The sequence below is a fragment of the Amphiura filiformis genome, chromosome 13, assembly GCF_039555335.1.
Source record: "Amphiura filiformis chromosome 13, Afil_fr2py, whole genome shotgun sequence".
NCBI lineage: Eukaryota > Metazoa > Echinodermata > Ophiuroidea > Amphilepidida > Amphiuridae > Amphiura > Amphiura filiformis.
In genome coordinates, this window is record NC_092640.1 from 54485544 (window position 1) to 54508708 (window position 23165).

The 23165-nt window shown below is 40.4% G+C and overlaps 1 protein-coding gene and 1 long non-coding RNA gene across 2 annotated transcripts in view; both read right to left on the reverse strand.

Moving 5' to 3' along the window:
* Positions 1-23165, reverse strand: part of LOC140167333 (uncharacterized) — a 525284-nt gene that overhangs the window by 425518 nt on the left and 76601 nt on the right. The window lies entirely within an intron of this gene.
* LOC140168529 (carnosine synthase 1-like) lies at positions 200-22521 on the reverse strand. The gene is made up of 12 exons (XM_072191929.1): positions 22444-22521; positions 17466-17704; positions 16060-16200; positions 15510-15800; positions 13618-13908; positions 11967-12198; positions 10404-10807; positions 9376-9547; positions 7424-7586; positions 5033-5316; positions 3673-3759; positions 200-2123 (listed from the first exon to the last, which is right to left on the reverse strand). The coding sequence occupies exons 1-12, from the start codon at positions 22454-22456 to the stop codon at positions 2014-2016; spliced, it is 2427 nt and encodes an 808-aa protein (XP_072048030.1). The 5' UTR covers positions 22457-22521; the 3' UTR covers positions 200-2013.

Genomic DNA, 23165 nt, shown 5'->3' on the forward strand with positions numbered 1-23165 from the left:
GTCCAATGTACCACGCTATCTATTCTTAGGCCTTGTAAAAAACCTATTTCCAAGAAATTTATCACTAATTCAAAAGGATATTGCTGACGAGTTTAATAAATATTTCGCCAGTATAGGCTCATCTTTAACGGCTAGTATTTTACTGAAAAAGATTACAATTCTTATTCTAAAATGCTCATTTTGGTGGCACATGTTTTTACGACCAACTGATGAAGAAGACATTCTTGAGATTATCGGAAGACTGTGTATTTTCATTACATATTTGGATTTGATTGAGTTAATTAATCAAATGTTTGTAATAAAAATGATTTCTCACCATGATATTTATAATGGGTCTTTTGTATTTCTCGCCCACCACTCTTTACATGTCTGGTTTGTATGCCTGTCTACGCACGAGCCAGCCGCACGTCATCTATCACAGACATTCACAAGTCAGCTATCACCGATCATGTTGCCTCTACAAATCATTCCATCAATTGGAGGACTCAAAAGTCAGACGGAGAAGCTGACAAGACCACTAGGTGGCTGAAAGCCATCTGGATACGCCGAAAAGGAAAAGAGGGGCTCTACTCACTCAACAACCAATTCATCACGCCCTCTATGGTAGTTCCTGTTGCCTATAAAAGGAAACGGCCAGATGTGATGAGTTGCCAGTCTGATGAAACCACTAGTGTAGTGGTGAAACATCACTACAAATGTGAGTCTAACATCTTCATTTTTATTGGATTTGCACAGAAAGAAATATGTTAACAATGTACCTATTCAGTTTGGCTCGTCCACACCGACCCCTTATTCAAGTCTCTCCGGACGCTTAAAATCCAAGACCTTTACATTTTCCAAACTGCCTAATTTATGTTCAACTACCTTCATGGCCAACTACCATCTCATACTACTGACCCCTACTATTTTATAACCCATGACACCCGTTTTGCGAATGACCTTCATGTTAGCTTTACCATAATTTCTATAAGTGATACCATTACGTATTCCTTATCTTGCATTTCCTCTTTTTATAACTTTGTTGTGAATTGAGAAAACAAATAAACTTGAACTTGAACATGCTGGGGGGGGCACTTCCACTTTGGAGGTGACGCGTATGTAGGGATGTTAAAGACCCCCTTTTTAGCGTTGCTGTCACACAAAGACCCCATATTTGTTTACGAACACATGCTCTGTCACCCCTAATTTTCCATTTGATCTGTCATTCAAAGGCCCTTATTTTTCAATTTGAACAGCAACTTTCATCTATAACTGATTGGACAAAATATACCACGCTATACATGTGCTACCCTTAAATACCTTGTGCTTCCCTTGTCCAATATACCACGCTATACATGTGCTACCCTTGAAAACGCTGTACTACCCTTGTCCAATATACGCTGCCCGAAAAAATATGCTATCCTTATCCAATGTATATACATGTGCGCTCCTTAAAAACTTTGTGCTACCCTTGTGCAATTTTCCACCGCCGCTATACATATGCTGCCCTTAAAAAAACTGTACTACCCTTGTCCAATATACCACGCTATAAAGTCATGTGCTACATGTACTCTTATTCCCATGTTCGATTCAGAAGTGAATACTAATATCCTTGTGCCTACCGACGCCAGGAAAACGACTGGATTCACTCACTACAAATATTTAATAAACTCCGAGACACGATAGTTTTTTGTTTCGATATTCAATTTGTCACACACTTTGCTCAGTTTGTGTCGGCACTCGTCGACATTACGGCCCTTGACGGCGATGTTCGCGTACGGCGTTTGGTATTGAATGGGTTTGAGCTTAGCTTCATCGATCCCCGCATCGATCATTGACAGAATCACGTCACCGCTAGCTTGAAGATCGTCAAGAAGCATCCGCAGTTTGCTGCTGGTCATTACATGCCCGTGTTCTGACGGAATCAGATTCACGCCCAAGAGAGTCTCCGCCGTGGGCAGTTTTGGAACGTAGGGTCGGATGCCGCATGAAATCATCATAGCGCACTTCATGAGATCTACGCCGTACAGACGTTTAATCCAATGACGTTTGAAGTGGCCGGTCATCCGGGCGTTGATTTCGAGCAGTTTGGGTCCGGTGGGGAGTCATTTTCATCTCAACGTTGAACACACCGTTGGACAGACCTAGAATATGATAAGGTAAAATGTATATCAGTTGACCGCTGGTCAATGACATGAGATGTAATTCGCTGTCGTAGTGCACGTTAGTAACCAATGGTTTCTACTCAAGCCTGGGCTCATACACCTATTCCGAATTTTGATATGCCATAGGCTTTGTGTTGTGATCATTTCGATCAGTGGTTCGTAACAAAGAAAGCGTGATCCAGTTGACCTGGCAACGGTTATATTGTAACGTGCACTACGACAGCGAATACAAGCTCATGAAGCCATGTAGCTTTATGCACATATACATTCTTAGAATATAACAGAAGAGGTGCACAGGTGCTTGGACCAGCCCGTGGTGAACATGTATAAACATCGATTTATTCATTGTTCACTACGAGTGAAAATAAATCAGCACCAGAACGTAAACGTGATCAGCGCCGGTACGAAAATAAAAGTACCCACGGAAGTATGGTAAATACTGAAACCCACGGAAGTATGGTGAATACTGAAACTCATGGAAGTATGGTGAATACTGAAACCCATGGAAGTATGGTGAAAACTGAAACTCATGGAAGTATGGTGAAAACTGAAACCCACGGAAGTATGGCGAATACTGAAACCCACGGAAGTATGGTGAATACTGAAACCCATGAAAGTATGGTGAATACTGAAAGCCACAGAAGTATGGTGAATACTGAAACCCACGGAAGTATGGTGAATACTGAAACTCACGGAAGTATGGTGAATACGGAAACCCATGGAAGTATGGTGAAAACTGAAACTCATGGAAGTATGATGAAAACTGAAACCCACGGAAGTATGGCGAATACTGAAACCCACGGAAGTATGGTGAATACTGAAACTCATGGAAGTATGGTGAAAACTGAAAGCCACAGAAGTATGGTGAATACTGAAACCCACGGAAGTATGGTGAATACTGAAACTCACGGAAGTATGGTGAATACGGAAACCCATGGAAGTATGGTGAAAACTGAAACTCATGGAAGTATGATGAAAACTGAAACCCACGGAAGTATGGCGAATACTGAAACTCTTGAAAGTATGGTGAATACTGAAACTCATGGAAGTATGGTGAATACTGAAAGTTATGGAAGTATGGTGAATACTGAAACTCATGCAAGTATGGTGAATACTGAAACTCATGCAAGTATGGTGAATACTGAAACACATGGAAGTATGGTGAAAACTGAAACTCTTGAAAGTATGGTGAATACTAAAACTCACGGAAGTATGGTGAATACTGAAACTCATGAAAGTATGGTGAATACTGAAACTCATGAAAGTATGGTGAATACTAAAACTCATGAAAGTATGGTGAATACTGAAACTCATAAAAGTATGGTGAATACTGAAAGTTATGGAAGTATGGTGAATACTGAAACTCATAAAAGTATGGTGAATACTGAAAGTTATGGAAGTATGGTGAATACTGATTCTCATGGAAGTATGGTGAATACTGAAACACACGGAAGTATGGTGAATACTGATTCTCATGGAAGTATGGTGAATACTGAAACACACGGAAGTATGGTGAATACTCATATACCTATCTCAGAACAGCACTGGTAAGCAGCTGTAACCAGTTGGACCTGTTTGTCCGCGGGCATGCTTGACGGCAGTAAGGTTATGGTCTCTGCAAAAAAACCCAACCCATTAGTAAATACAATTACAAAAATAAAAGAGAATTCGTGCAGAAATGTTGTTGATATGATAGGGTGTTTTAGTCCAGAAGAGTGCGTGAGACTATGAAATCAAATAAACATCTCAAAAAAAGTAATTACCCCTTGAAATAATGGCCACTATTCAAAAATGGGCTATTGTATTATTAATCTGTAAAGTGCGTTGGAAGCAGAGAATTTGTTTCTGCACATTTGGACACCTCATTTATATAGCAATTGACTTAATATTGACGTCACAGCGTACATTTGAATCAATGTTACCCAAAATTTGAAAGTTGCAGTAAAATTCTGCTGACTTGTATTCAGTATAATGGAAGGAAATCTGTGTAATGATATCTGAATGTTTTTGTATTAAGTTGTAAGTGCAACTTTCAAATCGGGACCGCACTACATTAAATTGACCGATGTTTTATTGTTTTCTGGACTATCGTATCAAATGAGGTGTCAAAATGCGCAGAAATAAATTCTGCTTCCAACACATTTTACAGATTTGTAATACAATAGCCTGTTTATGAATAATAGCCATTATTTAAAGGGGGTAATTACTTTTTTTTGAGATGTTTACACTACAGTTACGCTTTCTCTATTACAACTGGAGTATCTTTACATGAATAAGTTGATTTTGTCAGTATTATTAAAGTAGAAACGACAGTTGAACTAGTGCATTAAGAATCATAAAGACCACTATTTTATGGATAATTTACAATTGTTCTGATATCGCAATATCGCTTCTTCATTATGAAGCAGCGATGTTTCGACAATGCCATTAAATTCTATTTGATTTTTATTACAGTCAGTCTACTCTGAAGTACAAAGTACCGACGCGGACGCACACATTGTGCCGACTTTGAAGACACGCATACCTCAGCAGAGACGCTTTACGCGCTGTATACGCGGGCGTTGTCACATTTTACTTCAGAGTGGACAAACTGTAGTTTTGAGTAGCAAACTACTACTTGTTCTTAAAAAACATTTGGGGGGGGGAGGATAGCGGCACGCGGACTATGGAAATGTTGATTTTCTCTATACCTATATAAAGTCAATTTTAGGGGCATATCCAATCCTGTTTGCCCAACTTTAGTTATTAAAATTACATTTTTATGACAATGTTATTGCTATGAAAATGAATCTGCAAGTAATGATATTAATTTATTAATATTAATTTTTTTATTTTATACGAATCCGGGCCGCGCATAAAATACATGTATCAGCAAGTATGCTATATACCAATATAAGCTGGATAGTTAGTCGGGCCATTGTCGCTGATAAAGGCTGCGACCAGCTTCCTATCAAAGACGACAACGTCAATATCGTGCTCCGAGCCGTCCAGGTAATCCATGAGTAGCATGGTGTTGTTGAAACCGAGTCCAGATCGACCACAGTCATCGGTTGTGCGGAGACTACTGGTGATTGCGGTGTACGTATTACGTACGTCATCCGTCGTCTTGCACATGGTCACACCGATGGCACTGCAGGAGTACTCGAGTTTCATGATTGCTGGGAATTTGACACTGTGGATAAAGGGCAAACATTTTAAAATGACAATGTCTTCATTGGTTAACAAACAGATGTACTTATGTAATTGAACAAATTCATTAGGATTGGTGGAGTAAACTCAGTTACAATGTTCGTTGTATCTGATTCAGATATGCACTTACTTGTGTACGTTTCAGCAAACACTTTTGCCTTTGTCAACATTTGATGTGAGAAGTGACTGCATCTACTGGCAACTGCTAGAGGAATTTCCGGCGTGATTGTTTGAGTTGCGAAAATATGAGATAGCTGATACAGGCCTTCGTCCCTGTTCATAGTTGTACACCACTCTTTCTTATTTCTACAGTTTCTTTAATCCAAAGTTTGTGTCTAGCTTGCTCTGTGCCAATGACCTCAGCTTCCCCCATCCAATAACGTGATTCTTGTCAACAACATGATCTGTTATGGCCGACTTGTGCGTGATAGTTAACGACTCTCTTCTTCCTGCTTTAGTGACCACTGTGTTGCTGACTTTCTCCATTTTACTTTTGTGTTCTTCCAAGCGCGTACCAATGTTTCTTCCTCTTTCACCGATGTAAGATAATTCTCTGTTCATGCAGGGAATTTTATACACTGCCTGAGTGGTGTTGCAGTGAGAGTCACGCTTATCTTTTGAATGAACCAGTTGTTATCTGAGGGGGTTGTGTGGTCTCATAGCTGTTGAAATATTATTATATTATAGTTCTTCATTACTCTGGCGACTCTTTTGCGTGACACCCTTCACATAATGGTAGAACAACCATACTTTACTCTTGTTTTCCTCAGTCTTATTGTCGCTTTCCATGGTTTAACACTTTAAATTTGATCGTTCACTTTTCAAATGTCCAATTGGGATAACCACAAGTTTGAAGGGCTTTCTGGACTTTATTCTCCTCTTCCACTTTACCCTCCACTTCTGTCACTATTGTGTCCTTTTTGTAGTAGGCCTACAAAGATCTTATGACGCCAAGTTTATAAGGGGGCTGGGACTGGTAATTGAGGTATTGAACGGTGTGTGTTGGTTTGCGGTAAACTATAAGCTTCACAGTAGTACCGTATTCTTTCTTTACAATCAATGTACCCAGAAAAGGTAGAGAACCTTGCGTTAGTTGCTCAAATGTACACTTGACACATTGGCACAGAGTACAAACGCTGGATTAAGGAAGCTCTAGAAAAAAAGAGGGGCATGCAACTATGAACAGAGACGAAGGACAGTACAGCTACCTTACATTTTCGATGAGTTTCTGCAACAGGGATCAAGAAAATCCTCTGAAGGAAAACCAACTGGCAACTCCAAAAATCAAGCTGGAAATCCCTCTAGCGTCGGTTGCCAGTAGATGCTGTCACTCCTCATCAAGTGTTTACAAAGGCAATAGTGTTTGCTGAAACGTACACAAGTAAGGGCATTTTCTGGATCAGATACAACGAACATTGTTAACTGAGATATACTTGCTGTTCAAAACCTGGTAAGCTAAGCTTTTGCCAAATAGCTATATATAGGCTAACATATTAAAGTTCGATCTGGTTAATGAAAAGTCTCTATTTTGATATAAGTTAGGTCTAACTTTGTAATATTTTATCTATATCATGGGTATTTTATTGGACAATTTGGTACATGGTTGAAAAGCCATAAGAAAGTTTACAACTCTGGAAAGAGTCAAATTCTGAGCAAGATAAAGCAGCCAATACCGACCATATTGCTCAAGAAAATCATAGTTCAATACTTACGGTCTCGGGCATTTTGCCAATTCGATCGATTCGAAGTTAAATCTAGCTAATGAAAATATAAGTTAACTTTTTATATTCCATTCTACATCATGGGTAGTTTAGCAATGTTTGCCTGATAGAGTTTACAATCCTAGAGAAAATATGACTAAGAATAAGAATTAATACTATAATCAAATGCACCAAACCTTTGACGAGCGCGACTACCGTGATCGAAGCTAAACAACGCGTACGGCGCACAGTTCATTCATAAATATCCACTCGGCAACAGCAGATTGCCTCAGCAGCCAATCAGAGACAAGTGCGTTCAACGCAATAAATACGCGATGTATACTTAAAATACGCGCTCGTCAAAGGTTTACTGCATTTGACTATACTTACATCTTGCAAGCGTTGTCAATATCGGCCTCGGAGGAGATGAGACAAGACGCAGCCGTGTACAGGTTGGCAACGGGCCAGTGCGGAATACGAGCATTACCTCTACGTATGGTGGCGTGCATGTAGCTATTTGTCTTTGCGATAGAGGCGGACGCATAGCTTGTTCCTGGAATATATATACATAATATGATTTTAATTTAATCTTTTGATCCAAACACAAGGAAAGTTATTCCTACCTCGGAATTTTCAGATGGTACTCCATCTTTCATCATATCAAGTCGCGATCTTTTTGAAGTGAATGTTTGAACCGGCCCGTCTTTGTTGAGAGATGGTTGGTTGGCTTTGATGTGAACTGCCTTTTTGACTCCACGTTGGAACCACCTGATGTCCCTGTCCAGTATATGAACTTTGTCCAAGTCCACAAAAGGCTTGATGTAAATATGGTATGAGAACTCTGATGATGTACTGCTAGACCTCTTGTGTTCAGAGAGCACTCAGTTCCACCAATCCTTGCCAATATAGGCTTCTTTGTACTGTATGGTTACAGTTACGGGATGTAATATACCGGACCTGTAACGTCCTCCTTATCTGTCTTGTCCTTGGATGACACAATGATTTGTCTTAGTGTGCGGGTTGGCTTAAAAACATACTGACGCCGTAATTGCTGAAGGTCTTTCTAATAGCTTCAGAGGTATCATTGATATAGGGAAGGACAACGCGACCTTTATTTGGGCGTTTATCGCCCACACCGCTCGTTTCGTTATGTCGATTTAACGCGTGCCCATTTGGGATATCCACATTTCGCTAAAGCGTTAGTCACATGCGATCCTCCGAGCTTTCGCGATCCTTCGTGACCACGGTATCTGCCCTAAAGTTCGGACGACTGTGTGAGTTTGTGATCAATGGGTGATTGGAGCCGAAATTAAGATATTGATCAGTGTATGTGCTTTTGTGATACATTGTTACTTTGGTGGATCTATCTGGTTGGATAACGGTGAGAGTATTTCCCCTCTTCTTCGGTTGTGAACTCAATGAATGTCCAGTGACGTAAGATGGTCAGTAAATTCTTGAGAGTGACACTTCTTAAGTTACAATGGATGTCATCTACTAGCAAAACCACCACAGAGGGGGGGTATGGGGCACTGTTTCATTGGCTCTCTGTTCAAGATCTTCCATGTAAATGTCGCACAGTATCGGAGAAAGCGGAAGTCCCAATAATATTCTCCATTGTACACAAAATACAATTTAAGACAGGCTTCACAGAGTCTAACAATCTGGTCACGAGATAATTCAATTCTATTGCTGAGGGCTCTATCCTGTTCTAGGCGAAAGCGTAAAATCCTAAGTGCTTTGTCAACTGGGACCTGTAGATGTGAATAAAATACTGACGTTATACGATCTTAAACTCCTGATCCTCCTCCACCTTTTTATCTTTAATAAGTTCAAAAAAATTGCTGCAAATTGGAAATGTGTTTTGTTTTTCCGACAAGAGGTGATAAAATGTGGGCTACTGTTTGTGCGCGCGAAAAGGGGGGATTACCTAAGGAAACTGCACTAAAAAGTTTATAACCTCAAAAGGTTATTAGTCCTAATCAGTAAGTTTCAAAGCGATGTGGCAATGACGTCATTCGGAAATATTTTCTAAATGCACCAACAGATCAAGCTATTTCGATAATTGGGAGAAATAGTTTCCAAAATTTATTCACCAGCGATGTGTTACGTGTAATTCGATTATCACTATGTCAACCTGATCACGCTTTTGAGTTTTGCACCACGATCGAAAAGATCGCAACACAAAGTCTATGGCAAGTACTATCAATTCCAAAAGGTGGGTGATCCAGTTACCAGGGAGTTATGTAACCACTTCGCTGGGGAATTAGGAGCAGGATAAGAAACACCATAAATCATTGGACCTTTCCCTGATTTGTTTGTGTAGCGATACTACTAGACCATACCTTTCGTCTTCAAGTGCTCAGCACACAGTGCGGCCAGCGGTCCACAGTCGTCCCAAAATGTGACACATCCATCGACTGTGATATTTTTGATCCGCAGGATCTTCACGATCTCCAGGGCGTGGTGTTGATCCCGTGTGTGATCCTCGACGTCCAAATTGATAAACTCATAAACCTGTAAAAAATTAATTTTATTTGCATTATTAGGGAGGCGCCAAGTACCCGATAAATAATTTATCAATGTCAATCCTTTGTGTCTATATTGACTACATTACAATGAGATTTATTGTTTGGAGGAAAAAAGCAATATTTAGATAATATTTTGTGAAAGTTAATTTCATTTCAATAATTATAATTTTAATTAATGTGTCCTATTAAAGACCTAAACTTCGCCCACTCTTCCCAAAGATGATATGATGTATGCATCATGGGTTAGGAATAATGATCTATATATAATTGCCTTGGTGTGGTCTTGTTTAAGTCAAAGGGAACCTGGAGGCACCAGTGCGATTTGCAAATAATATGATTGGGACGTTGTCGGTGCGAACCTGACACCACGTATCGTGCTCTGGGGCACATCATCAGTTTGTTGGTAAGTATGCTCCCTCGGAATTGGGAGACGGGGGATCTTTGGGACTGACGGTGTACCGGTTAAAGGGGTGTCTTTCAGAGCGGCGAACTGTGTCCAAATCAAGGGGTTTTCTTTGCCTCTTTAGTTGAAATCACCTAAAAAAGAAATGTCAGGAATGAGCAATTTAGGGGTCTTTTAGAGTTGAAATTAGAGTTGTCAGCACTTTGATAACATGGTTAAGTGCCCCTGGATTGGGCTGTAACTGTGATATAGAGATATAGCCGTGTATTTTGATTTTTACACTGTCTTTTATTGCTGTGATTTTATTGACACGCCCTAGCTACTGATCGGAATTACCGTCAAATAATATTGACATAACTCTCATCAGATCTCCAGCTGGGGTGATAAAACTATTAAGTGTAGTCATTTAATCATCCATAGAAAGAAACACAACTCTGACCTGGTCCTTCGCGATATGGTTCGGGTTTGATTCGATTAGGATCACCTGGACACCCATAGCGGCTGCAGCGGGCCACATGTACGCCTTGCCGAGTCCACCAGCGCCAATGATCAGGATATATTTCCCGTCAAGAACATGGTCCTGGGATCTCTGGATCATGGATCGGACCCATGGCCGGACACTGCGACCAAGGATCGAGTCTTGTTTCAGCGGTGTTGCACTGTCATACTCGGTTTCAGATCGGCACACCTGGTATATGCTTTGTGCGTTGATCGGTGTGCACTGTTGGGCTAGGTGGTACATGAAATCGATTATCTGACCGTTTATTGTGCAGTCGTGGCTTTTCACTCCAATTGCCACTGGAACGATTTCACCATCCTCGTCCGTAAGGAAGAAATCAACACCTGAAGCAATAAATCAATATTATAATTTAAGCAAAACGGCTCTTTTCAGAGCCACCAAAACCTTTAAAATTAGCAGATAGGCGAGATCTGCTTGTTCTCTGTTGACAAGGGGCAGTCTTCAGTGAACGGCTCTTTTCAGAGCCATCAGTAGGCAAGGGGCGGCCTACATGTCTCATTCTTAGGTACTTTGTCCTGAAGAAGTCAGAGCTACTCCTGACGAAAGCTTGACAGTTCTAAACTTGTCCGACGGCAAACCAGCTAAATACCCACTAATTGTTATGAATTCCCGTCGTAAAAGCCTATCCCACAATTTAATGCAATATTGTAATATTTCTATAATTATTTGACTGAGAACTACGAGGATTTAGGTCAGATATTTGAAAGGAAATTTCAATATTATTTTTCTAAAACAAATTAGAGATTTTAGTTGAAGCTATTTATTTTAAAATAGCAAGTTGGTCTTGCATCTAATAATAGCTTCTTTAATTTCTAATGTAATTGCAAAAATATTAACACATTTGCAATTTTGATGAGAGCAGCATGAAAACATTAGGCTTGGGAACGTGTCATTCAAAGTGGTGAAAGTAGGGAACCAAACCAATTTAAAATAAACTCATTATTTTTGGTTGTCATGTTTTAATGTTAATCTTAGTTTTGAAAATGCAATTTAATTTGCTCGTTAAATAAAACACAAAATCATCCCTGTGGATGAAATGATTTCGCCTTCGTGAAGTTAGATGATGTTTTCCTGGGTTACCCCGTTGGCTGAACCAATGGGGTGCTTCGTTCGGTGTCAGGAGTCCAATCACGGGTGTGCTTCGGCTCCATTTTGGTTTCTAAAGGCCATTCTATGTCAGGTGATCATTGAGAATGGACGCAGATATTTTTTTTATCCCACCCACTACTCCCATTATGTCATGTTTGATATCTGATTAAAATGTGTCATAAAAATTAAGTCTCGCAGGAGTGAGACAATCGCATATGGTTGGTCTCTAAGTTGAAATGTAAATAAGAATGAGATGAAATATGAAGGAGAAAGGAAAACATATTGGTTGATGGCACCCGAGTTAGAATAATGATGTTGGTAGACTAATTTTGGCGCCAATAGCCAAAATGAATCCACCGCCAACATTACATATTATGTTTACAGTATTCGTACCAATAACATCGGTGTATCCACCAATACCACCTCTCTGCTCTTTGTCTAGTTTATGTTCCTCCTCGATGATGATTCTCATCAGGTCCTCGCCCTTCTTGCGAATGTCACGGTCCACGGCACGTCTGACGGTGAGGTCGGTCACGCCATAGGCCAGTAAGGTTGAGTCGAGACCCTGGGGGACAGTGTTGTCTCCGTTGACTGGAGAGTCTTTGGATAACAGCCCACAGTTAATCTGTCAAGTGAAAAGCGACATAACAATAAGATGAAAGGCTAGATTACCGGATCAGGTCCGCAACGAAACTACTTCCGGGTTATTATTGACAGTTTCTTGTATCCTGGGATATTTGTTTTAAATATAAAATGCTAGAGTGAACAAAAGCCCATAATGAGGAGTGACACAGGTCAAGAACTTAAATAGGCACATAGGCACTATAAAAGCCAACTACATGGGCCAACCAGTGGTTCACATGAGCTTTAGGATAACAAGACACGAGAAATAAGATGCGTATGCACTCTGCTCTTGAAAGATGGTGCGCCGTTGTCAGACATGTCTCCGACTACTCCATCTGGTAGGCTATTCCAAACGTAAACTGCAGTGTGGATGAAGGTCCTGCCAGTAGATATGGTTCTAGAAACGGGTACCTTGAGAGCATGTGCATTTTGTGGAGGACTGTTGCTGCAGCCACTTGACGTCTTTGATGGAGAGATGTGATGTTCAGCATTGTGCTTGCTTCCTCTTAGTTCACGCCTATGATTCGAAGGGCCTTCCTCTGGTTAGAGTCTAATAATCCTAGAGTGGTGGCGCTCATCCAGCACAGTGAGGCATATTCCATCACACTGCGAACTTGAGCCTTGTAGACGGTTGCTCTACCTGACATCAGGTTTATTTGCAACTGTGCAAAGGTGCAATGTGTTTCCCCAGGTATTGCTTGCATTTGGAGAACGTTTTCAAAACTCACAATTGCTCAAAAAGCATTACGATAATTGGTCTCAAATGCCATCATACGTATATGCTATCACCAACACTGAGCATTTTGTCAACTTTGTAAGGAATAGCCAACTGAGATTCCTGGGGCACATCGTTTGTCTTCCGGAGGAGGAGCCTGCTAGAAGGTATTCTTTCTAGATACTATCTCATGGTAAAAGAATACTGTGACGTCCACACACCTCGCAACCTACGTTCAACGTACATACGAGAGTATGATGAAGGCATTCAAGCAGAACAGATAGCCGAATGCCAAAGATCGGAGAAATCTTATGGTCACATTGTCCGCTGTTAAACCCTGCAAGATTTCAAAACCAAAATCAACAACAGCAACCTGGATATCACAAATGGGCCCTCTTTTAACTGCTTTGCACCGTGTCTACGTCTTGTGCGAGTTTAGGCCGGACCTTAGGAACTTAGTGGTGTCAGTGTAGTTGGTGTAAATACGGCGTCTCAATCGTTTCAACCCTTGGCAGTCCTGTGTCAAGCAAAAGTACTAAGTATATGTCAAGCAAAAAGTACAAAAATGTAGACATAATGTAAAAACCAGATGAATCAATTCAACGCAGATATTTTGTTTCATTTTCAATGATTATAATATATTTTTAAGCCATGCATATTTATATATATATAAGTTATATTTGCAAATGTTGTGTTTGTAATTACCGAAGTTGTGATAGGCTTGCCGTCAAAATCTCTGCATATGGTCGAGCGGGCCCGGAAACTGACACTTTCATTAGCTTTCCACAACTCCACCGACTGGCGTTCACTGATGATGGGCCGTGGAGAAATGGGCTGCACGAACGTCTCGACGAGGATGGTCTCACCTCCATCATTACCGTCGATTTTCTCGAGCAGATTTTCAACAGCGTTGGTGATGGATTTGAGGTTACCGGCTTTATGAATGGTTACGCCGATACCGCCGTAGGACTCAGAGCTCGACGGCTTAACAACAATCTGAAGTAAAAAAGGTATTAAAAAAGAACAGTTTAACCCACCAATGCATTGCAATTTTTAAAACAAACGCTGACACTTGACTACCAGAACTCCATGATAAACACTGCTAGGCAGACGCCCTAACTGGGCTACCGAATCTCCATGATAAACACGGCTTAACTAATCGTAGCTTATGTCGGACAGTCGGGCTATATAAAACATATAGCACAACAGACTAAAACTCCTTTTGCGTTACGCAATCGACGCATTTTGTTACGCAATCGACACAGTTTAATGCATTTTGTTACGCAATCGACGCATTTCCCTGCGCAATACACGGACTTTGGGACGTAATCGACGCATTTGACGTGTGTGGGTGTGTGGCGTGTTACATCATGTTCTATATTGCATGTCTCAAAAATAAAGAAAATAAACCATTACCCGAAACCTGGACTGAAACCAGGGGCCTTCCGAACTAAAGTCGGACACTCTTTCAACTTAGCTAAACGGGGATATACAAATATTAGATAATCAGATATTATTATCATTTTTAATTTATAATTCATGCGAAAAATATGAATAAACGTTTTCCAAGATTTTCTGTTGAATGTAAAACCACTGCATCTTTTCGCTACCTAATTATTTACTTCCTGCTTCTCTAAAGACTTTAAGCATCGGAAACGTCTCTCAAGTCCGTATGTATCGGGAACGTCTCTTAAGTCTATAATACTATATTGCTCCAAGAAAGTATCCTTACACTTGGAAAAATAATCACAATTTCAAAACTGAACCAGTTTGGGGTAAATTTGTATTTTTAAGAGATGCACTATCTAATCCAGCATATTTCAACACCACATTGAATCCAATGGGACTTCAAGAAGCAAAGTTACAAGCATTTGATTAGACTAAGGTCCAGTTTTAAAAGTGACACACTGGCCTATTCAAACGTCCACGGACTAGACATTTGATTTGAGAGTGGTAAATGGCTAATTTGTGTGTGCCTTTAATTTAAAACAAAAGGAACAAATAAATACTGCTTTAAATAAAGTTTCATTGAAGAAACTGTGTAGTCTCTTTGTGTCTATTCATTTGCTTGTAACTTTACTTCTTGAGGTCACATTGGATTCAACGTGGTGTCATAATGTGCAGGATTAGATAGTGCATCTATTACAAAAACAAATGTACCCCAATATGGTTCAGTTTTGACATTGTGATTATTTTTTCCAAGTGTAAGGATACTTTCTTGGCGCAGTATACTATTAACCCCATCAGAACTACCTGCCGATTGGCCAAAAAGAAGTTTTCATTATCAATTGGCCCAATCAGCAACATTGCTGGAATAATTTCAAATTGGGGTGAATTATTAACAAAACTCCATTCTGATTGGTGATTAAAATGAAAATATCATGCAATTAACCAATCAGAGGCAATGTTAGATCGGCAGGTAGTGCTCAGGGGGTTAAGAAAGTGCCAAAATATAGACAACGTTAGGTTTCATGACGACAGATGAATGAATGGTTACTGGGTATGGTTCCCGGGTATGGTTACCGAAATAGAGGAATGAGAATAATTTTCAGCCCCGTAACTCCCCTAGAAGCTCCTAGAAAAGCCCACTAACTCACCTTCTTGCCTGTGACGCTAGGTTTGTTAATGAACTTAGCTATCTCCTGCTCCATGGAGATGCCATGTTCACAAACGCTACCATTTTCGATCCGTTTCCTGATACACACGCACGTGTTGTCGGCGTTCGTCTTGGCGGCTATATTGGCTTGTGCCTCGATGCGACACGAGCACTCCTGCTCCTGGCATTTGTCTCTGTGCTGAACCTCGAATGTGGGTGGCTGCTCGCCAGATTTCTTGGTTTTCACACACTTGCCCAACATACACACTCGGATGGCATCAGAGTTGGGCTCCTAACAGAAGAAGTACAAAATACAAGTAAATTCTTTGATCACCTTGAGTGTAATGCGAAAATGTGTTGTATATTGCAACCAGATCAACCACACAGTCTGTGGAGGAAATCACACATTATGGCTTTAAAGTACACATTTTAAATGCTTAGCAAAGCATTCACACTGATTGATAATCATTACTTATGGCTGAATTATATTTGTCAACACAAATGTGTACATACATTTACATTAACAGTTAAGTTTTTATGCTAGAGTGTACCTTGCGTTTGTCTTCAATCTTAAAGGCCAGTGTCTCGGGGACGGCAACCCCGACTTTGGACATAAGGTGTCGGGTCCAGAGTTTGTCGTGTATCATATCACACAGTGGTTGCGAGCTACTCATCTGGCAGTCCAAGTTCAACTGCAACGACAAAATAGTGTACATTTCAAATTTAAAAGGGCATTTCGTGATCCACAGCCACATCCGTCACAAAATGTTGAGATTTTAGTGCCAGCGTAATGCTGGTTTCATATACTTTCCTTTCGCTCTGTTTCACTGCCCAGTCGTACCAGAAACGCTAGCGGTGACCAGAGGCAAGCCGATATATCAATCACTCCATCGCTTTACCCAAAGCGGCGGATCGCTAGGGGCTGAAATCTGTGGAGTTAACTCGGGAGCGGTGCCGCTCTGGTATATGAGAACATGAGTTTTGGCCAATGAGGACAGAGTGGCGCGAGGCGACAACCATTGGCCTTCAGCATCATACAGCTGACGCTCAGCGGCGTAACACTCCGTTTGCAGAAGTTCAAGCGGCATGATGGAGCGTCATGACTCATGCCTTTCAGCGGCAAGAGGAAGAAACCAGCATAATATTATCTTGGAAGCTATTTTTGAAGCCGCTCCAAAACTTATTGATGAATGCCTGATTATGTATGTCGGCCTGACGTAGCCTTTGTACACCACACTTAACTCTTGATCAGTGTACCATAACTTCAGTGTAAGTAACATTTACGGTTGGTTTTGGTAACAAATTCCCTAATATGTATTTATCGGCTTGCAACCAAACACTAAGAACTTTAGTTTGACGCACCAATTGAAGTAGGATATAAATCAATTTTGATATTTGTATGAGCTGAAACCATACATAATTATTTGAAGAGCCTGACATTTTGTAGGAGGAGTGTCAACTTGTTGTCGCTGGTGGACAACTCACTGAAATTAGTTCAACTTTAGTTCAACCATCCCAACCGTAACCATGAGGCTGGTTGAACCATATGGCGACTAAATTAAACCCGGAGGGGGGGGGTTCTTCGAAAAAACGCAGACTTTCCGATGCTGACTTTCTCTATACCTACTTTTTACTGATTTTGCCACCCATCAGTATACCAATTTTCCACAAAAAGCACCCAAATTTGCCCTAATTGGGCGCTTTTAGGGGCACTTTTGCCCAACTGCACCCAATTGGGCGCATTGGTCTCCACTGAAAACCCACCCATTGATATACCAACATTGCTGAAAAGGTACCCCAAAACCGTGGCACATCCCCGTATACCTTCAACCAGGGAGAACCCCTTTCGGGAAACAAAATGACTAAACTCAGTTGAATCAATCAACAGAAACAATGATTTTGACACCAAAGTCACTCAAAATGCGTTATCATGTTAATTGTCAATGTATACTTTTACCTCCATGTTTGAGCCCCAATCCGTGAGGCCATGGGTGATAGCACCAGTGAAAAAGTTCACCAGGTAGGTCACACGTCTGGCCGGCAAGAACTCGTCAATGTATGTGGCCCCGCCCTTGTGGAACGTAATGGCCTTGTGCACATACACGCTATATAGCCCCGGGTGGTCCTTCGAGGGTTCCTTGGACACCCAGGACGGGCTGAAGATTAAGTGCATGCTGTCAGACACCTGCTGTCCACCTGTCAGACACAATAAGAATCAAAAACATGTAAGCCGCGCAGGAAAACCTGTAAGGGCATGCATGAAGACCAGTTAGGGGTGGTGCAATAATTATGTGTACCCCCGGGGGGGGTGAATTCTCACAATGGTCTGCCAAAATCGCTTGCCCCCCCCCTTTGGCCGTGCCAAAAAACCTTTGCCCCCCCTTTCGACGTGCCAAAAACCTTTGCCCCCCCCTTTTGACGTGCCAAAAAATCTTTGCCCCCCCCCTTACACATGCAAAATTTTTGGGAACCTGAATTTAAAACTTTAAATTGTCGTGACATATAATGCGAGCGCAGCGAGCAAGAAATTTTGCATATTTGAACATGTTCGTAACGTTTTCCTACGCTTTTAGGGCGTAATATAGAAACGGTGCCCAAAATATCTGTGCCAAAATTGCTTGCCCCCCTTTCGACCTGCCAAAAATCGCTTGACCCCCCTTTTGACCTGCCAAAAATGCTTGCCCCCTTTGGCCTGCCAAAAAATCTTTTGCCCCCCCCTATAATTCACCCCCCCGGGGGTACACATAATTATTGCACCACCCCTTAGCCCGAGCAGTATAGACGAATCCAATTTCACGCATTCCTACACCTCAATGGCAGCCATAGCTAGGTCCCCGTCGGTTCCATCTCACCTAAAATGTGACTTAAATGATGCGGCCTTGGAGGGTATTTTAAACTGCATTTTATCACCCGTGTTACGCAGTTTGGTGCTGCGGGGACCCAGTAATGGCCGACCAAATCCTGACCATGACTTGGCTCGTTGGATTCGTCTATAGACCCAGGTCAGTCCCTCGTTTGAAAATCTAAGTTTTCGTTTCTCTTTTGTTCAGAAACCAAAAATCAGCAGAGTAAAACAGAGGCAGAACTTGTCTGCAATCTAACATCTAAAACTAAATTTATACTACATAGCTGAGCGACAGCGATTGGCTTTTATCCAATGAGTTAGAGCGCTTTTAGTTGCGTGGGGAAAAGCGCGACTACCTCATTGGTCAAATACCAACCACTTTTCTCTCAGTGATAGAGTAATAAATTTAACTTCAGTGTAGAGAGGACCATAAATATAGCTTATTCAGACTAATATCGGATACGTATCCGGTTGTGTTTATATTGAATGAAAATAGGGATCGGATATCAATTAAAATTTAGATCAGGTAACTTCAAATCAAGTGATTATGCGTTCACACGATTATATAACAAATTGAAATGAAAACCGAAACTCCTTGCTACAAGTTTTAAGTTTCTAACCAAGAGTACAAACAAAGATATCGATAATGACGTCAGTCAAGAGCTTAGGCAGGATAATAGGAAACCGCGTGACCAAAACCAATACTGAAACTCAATGTTTGAAACTAGTGTGTGAGTTACATCCAGTCTGATTTTAGTCTGCAATGTTTGCTAGAAGATTTATTTGATTGTTTTTTCTAGGATTAGTCTGCGCATGGTCCGCAGTCTAAGCTGTTTCGGTCCCAGCTGATTTGTGCTCCTTGGTCACATTTTGGTTTGTTTCGCGACGAAGTAGCACAAATCGGCTGGGACCGAGGCGTCTGTTCGCCACAGGTTTTCCGTAATAGCATTCCACCCTCTTACAGAAATAGTGGCCTTGCAGTTTCAACCGGTGTGGACCCAGAACATCCTACACCCATTCCGTGTAGTATAATCAAGGAATTTGTTTTTCAATTGATACTTAAATTTGATCATATTTATCTAAAGTGTTCGTATCCTTTTCTGTATAGTCGTCAGTGGCATGAGGATTTTGTCACAGGCCCCCTTGCTTCAATCAAAAAAAAAGAAGAAGAAAAAGAAAAAAACCCAGAACAAAACATAAACCAAAAAATAACACTATATTAACTATGATGTTTAGTTAGAGTGGAGTTGGATATTTGATTTTAAAAACTCTTAAATAAACAAAATCATAGATATTTAGATTATAAACATACATAAGTATGCTATTGTTTTCTAAATTAGACACATACAGTAATGTATAGTGTTTAAAACTGTAATACAATGTATTTATGTAACAGGCCTCATATCGGTTTTTTTTTCATACTGTGCACACACAAACGATGCATTAGATTGCTGGTATGTATATATGCAGCAAAAAAGGCAATAACATGTACTTTTGATATGGATATAATTTCATAAGATGTGTGGTTAATAATTAGAAGCGAGCAAACCATTTATTTCAGTCGTATACATTGCACAAACTTTTCTAGAACTTGCTTATGTGTCACACGCAAGTTCAAGTCTATTTAACATGCTTGGTCAACATATACATAGCTGATTTAGGTCATGACGAGCTTACACTTGACTCATTATTCTTTTGAAAATCTATAAATAACTTCTGTCTTCAGATTGATCTTTTCTCTCCAAAGTTATGACGCTAACATAGAATTCGACAATAATACATAATTTTTCTTATTAACGAACTTAATAGTTAAACATTTTGAACCAGGGTCTATGTGCAGTTCTTGAATAGTGTGACTAAGAATATCGCTATGACGAGCTTACACTTGACACATTATTCTTTTGAAAATCTATGAATAACTTCTGTCTTCAGATTTATCTTTTCTCTTCGACTTTATATGACGCTATAGAATTCGACAATAATACATAATATTTTCTTATTAACATAATATTTTAACATTTTGCAACAATTATTTACCATATTACTATGATCAAGATGCAAATTATAGATTAAAGGAAACTTGTATGTAAATTAAATAATTGAGACCATATTTATATCGTAATGGAAAAGGTATCTGCAAATTGAATTTTAAAAAAATGACATAGGCATACGGAAGGCTTCTAACACCAAAGATCATGAGACGGGGAGCTCAATATCTATTTTTACTTACCATGGTTATACTTAAGTTAATTCTAAGTTGATTTTGATTGTTAGGTCTTGAATTATTTTGATATTTTGATTTCATTCAACGCAATGTGACCTTATTAGGTTCAGATTAGTAATAAAATATGGAAGCCTTCGCGTAAATGTTAAATTTTATCTTTTAATATCACATACATGTAGATCACTTTTATGTTTGTCTTTTCGCAATTTTTACTAAAGTATGTTTATATTTGTTCAGAAAACTGCAAACACTGATGTTTGTACATGTTGAAAGAATAAATAGGTCTACCCTGAACAAAATTGGCGAGTTTCACCCCATTCTTTAGAAAAGGCCGGAGTATCACTGTTACGACAATCACCGTTTGAAACCCGGCCTCTCTGGAAGGCCCCTAAACTACTTTGCTGACCGGGCCTTTTTCCTAAAATCCGCTTCAGTTACCCACCCCTTAATGAATTGATCTGCGCTGCACTACAAGCATGTTACACTCATCACCTGTGTATGCATGAAATCATAAGATTGAATACAAAACTGGTCTTTTCAAAGATACTAATCTTACAGGTGCAAGTGATCAACATGATATGGTTCAATGCAGAGGTACCGTGTGAACGTATCAGTGCAGCGCGGTAAACTCAATTGTTTTCACCTATTGCTATGGTAGTTAATCCGATTATTACGTAACTTCGCCAGCGTATGAGTCGCTACCGTGACTCCGAAAACTTGCTAATCTCCTAACCCTAACTTTTGGACTGGTGGACTCTTTTCATTTTTTCGGACTAGCGAACCCTTTTTTCGAACTCGCGAGCCTTATTGTCGGACTACTGAACTTTTGGACCAGCGACCCGTAGGACTAGCGGTCATTTAGAGTACAGATTCAGTGGCGTACCGTGGCCGTTCCTTCCCCGGGGGGCTGAAGAAATTTTTTTTTGCCGCCCCTTCCTCAACAGTCCGAAAAGGTTGACCTAATTTTTTTTCGTTGGTTTGAAAAAGTGAAGAGCAAAAAAAAAGAAAAAAAGAAGAAGGATTTAAGGCGCTAGCGCCCTAAAATCAATGTATAGTTCAATGTTTTCTCAATTTATTATGCTTGTTCAAATTTTCCACCCTTTTACTTTACTAATTGTTTTTGCCGCCCCTTCTTCATCCGCCGCCCTTCTTTTTGCCGCCCTTCTTCTTCCGCAGCCCTTCTTTTTGCCGTCCCAGTCTTTGACCCTGGGGCTGGCACCCCAAAGCCCCCCTCAAAAATACGCGCATGAGATTATAGTAACTTATACAACATTTAGTGTGTGAGCCCGGGGGGATTGGAGATTATAGTAACTTATACAACATTTAGTGTGTGAGCCCGGGGGGATTGGACGTACCACTGGGGGGGGCAAAGCTGCACTTCACCCATAGGTAGTTGACTTCATGGGCTTCACAAAAAATGCCTGATAGCAATTGAACCGGAGTAGTTTTTGGCGGGAAAAGATCATCGAACTTTACCCAGGGTCAAGTTTAAAACTTGCTCAAATTGTGTTAAAAACCATCGCGTTGTATTCCACTAGTCACAAGGATTCTGATATTGAGTTTTAACCGAAAAGGTCAAAGGTTTTTGGCTCTATGGGGGTCAAAACAATTCAAATAAGGATAGCACACCATCTAGGATGTTTCGTTATCTACAATCCAGGAAAAAATTTGAGCAACTTTGAAATTTGACCCTTTGTAAAAGTTCGATGACCTTTTCCCGCCAAAGGCTACTCCGGTTCAATTGCTATCATGCATTTTTTGTCCCGGTTTTTTGTAGCCCATGATGTCTTCTATCTCTGGTAGCAGACACCATATCTGAGAAGGTTAGGCTCAGACGCTAATTTTTTTTTGGTTAATTCAACATACATTCCAGCAACATTCCAATGCATTCATACGGGGTTGAGAGTACTGCTACGACGACTTGCTCTTTGTTAATGTTCCGTCTTGGCGGAATATTCTGATATTGAGTTTTAACCGAAAAGGTCAAAGGTTTTTGGCTCTATGGGGGTCAAAACAATTCAAATAAGGATAGCACACCATCTAGGATGTTTCGTTATCTACAATCCAGGAAAAAATTTGAGCAACTTTGAAATTTGACCCTTTGTAAAAGTTCGATGACCTTTTCCCGCCAAAGGCTACTCCGGTTCAATTGCTATCATGCATTTTTTGTCCCGGTTTTTTGTAGCCCATGATGTCTTCTATCTCTGGTAGCAGACACCATATCTGAGAAGGTTAGGCTCAGACGCTAATTTTTTTTTTTAATTCAACATACATTCCAGCAACATTCCAATGCATTCATACGGGGTTGAGAGTACTGCTACGACGACTTGCTCTTTGTTAATGTTCCGTCTTGGCGAATACGTCCGGTCCACGGTCTCTGGAAATCCTGTCTCATATAGGGTGTATTGAAGAGAGTTGTAAAACATAGCAACCTTCGTTTCAGATTTAGTTACCTATGTAAAGACAAGACAAAGTATTAACGTTTTTGTATTTTTGTATGTAAGACTTGAAAGAAAGGTTTCTGTAGAAATTTCTAATAGCCAGATTGGTTGCAATTTTAATAGCCTATGCTAATTAATACATTTACA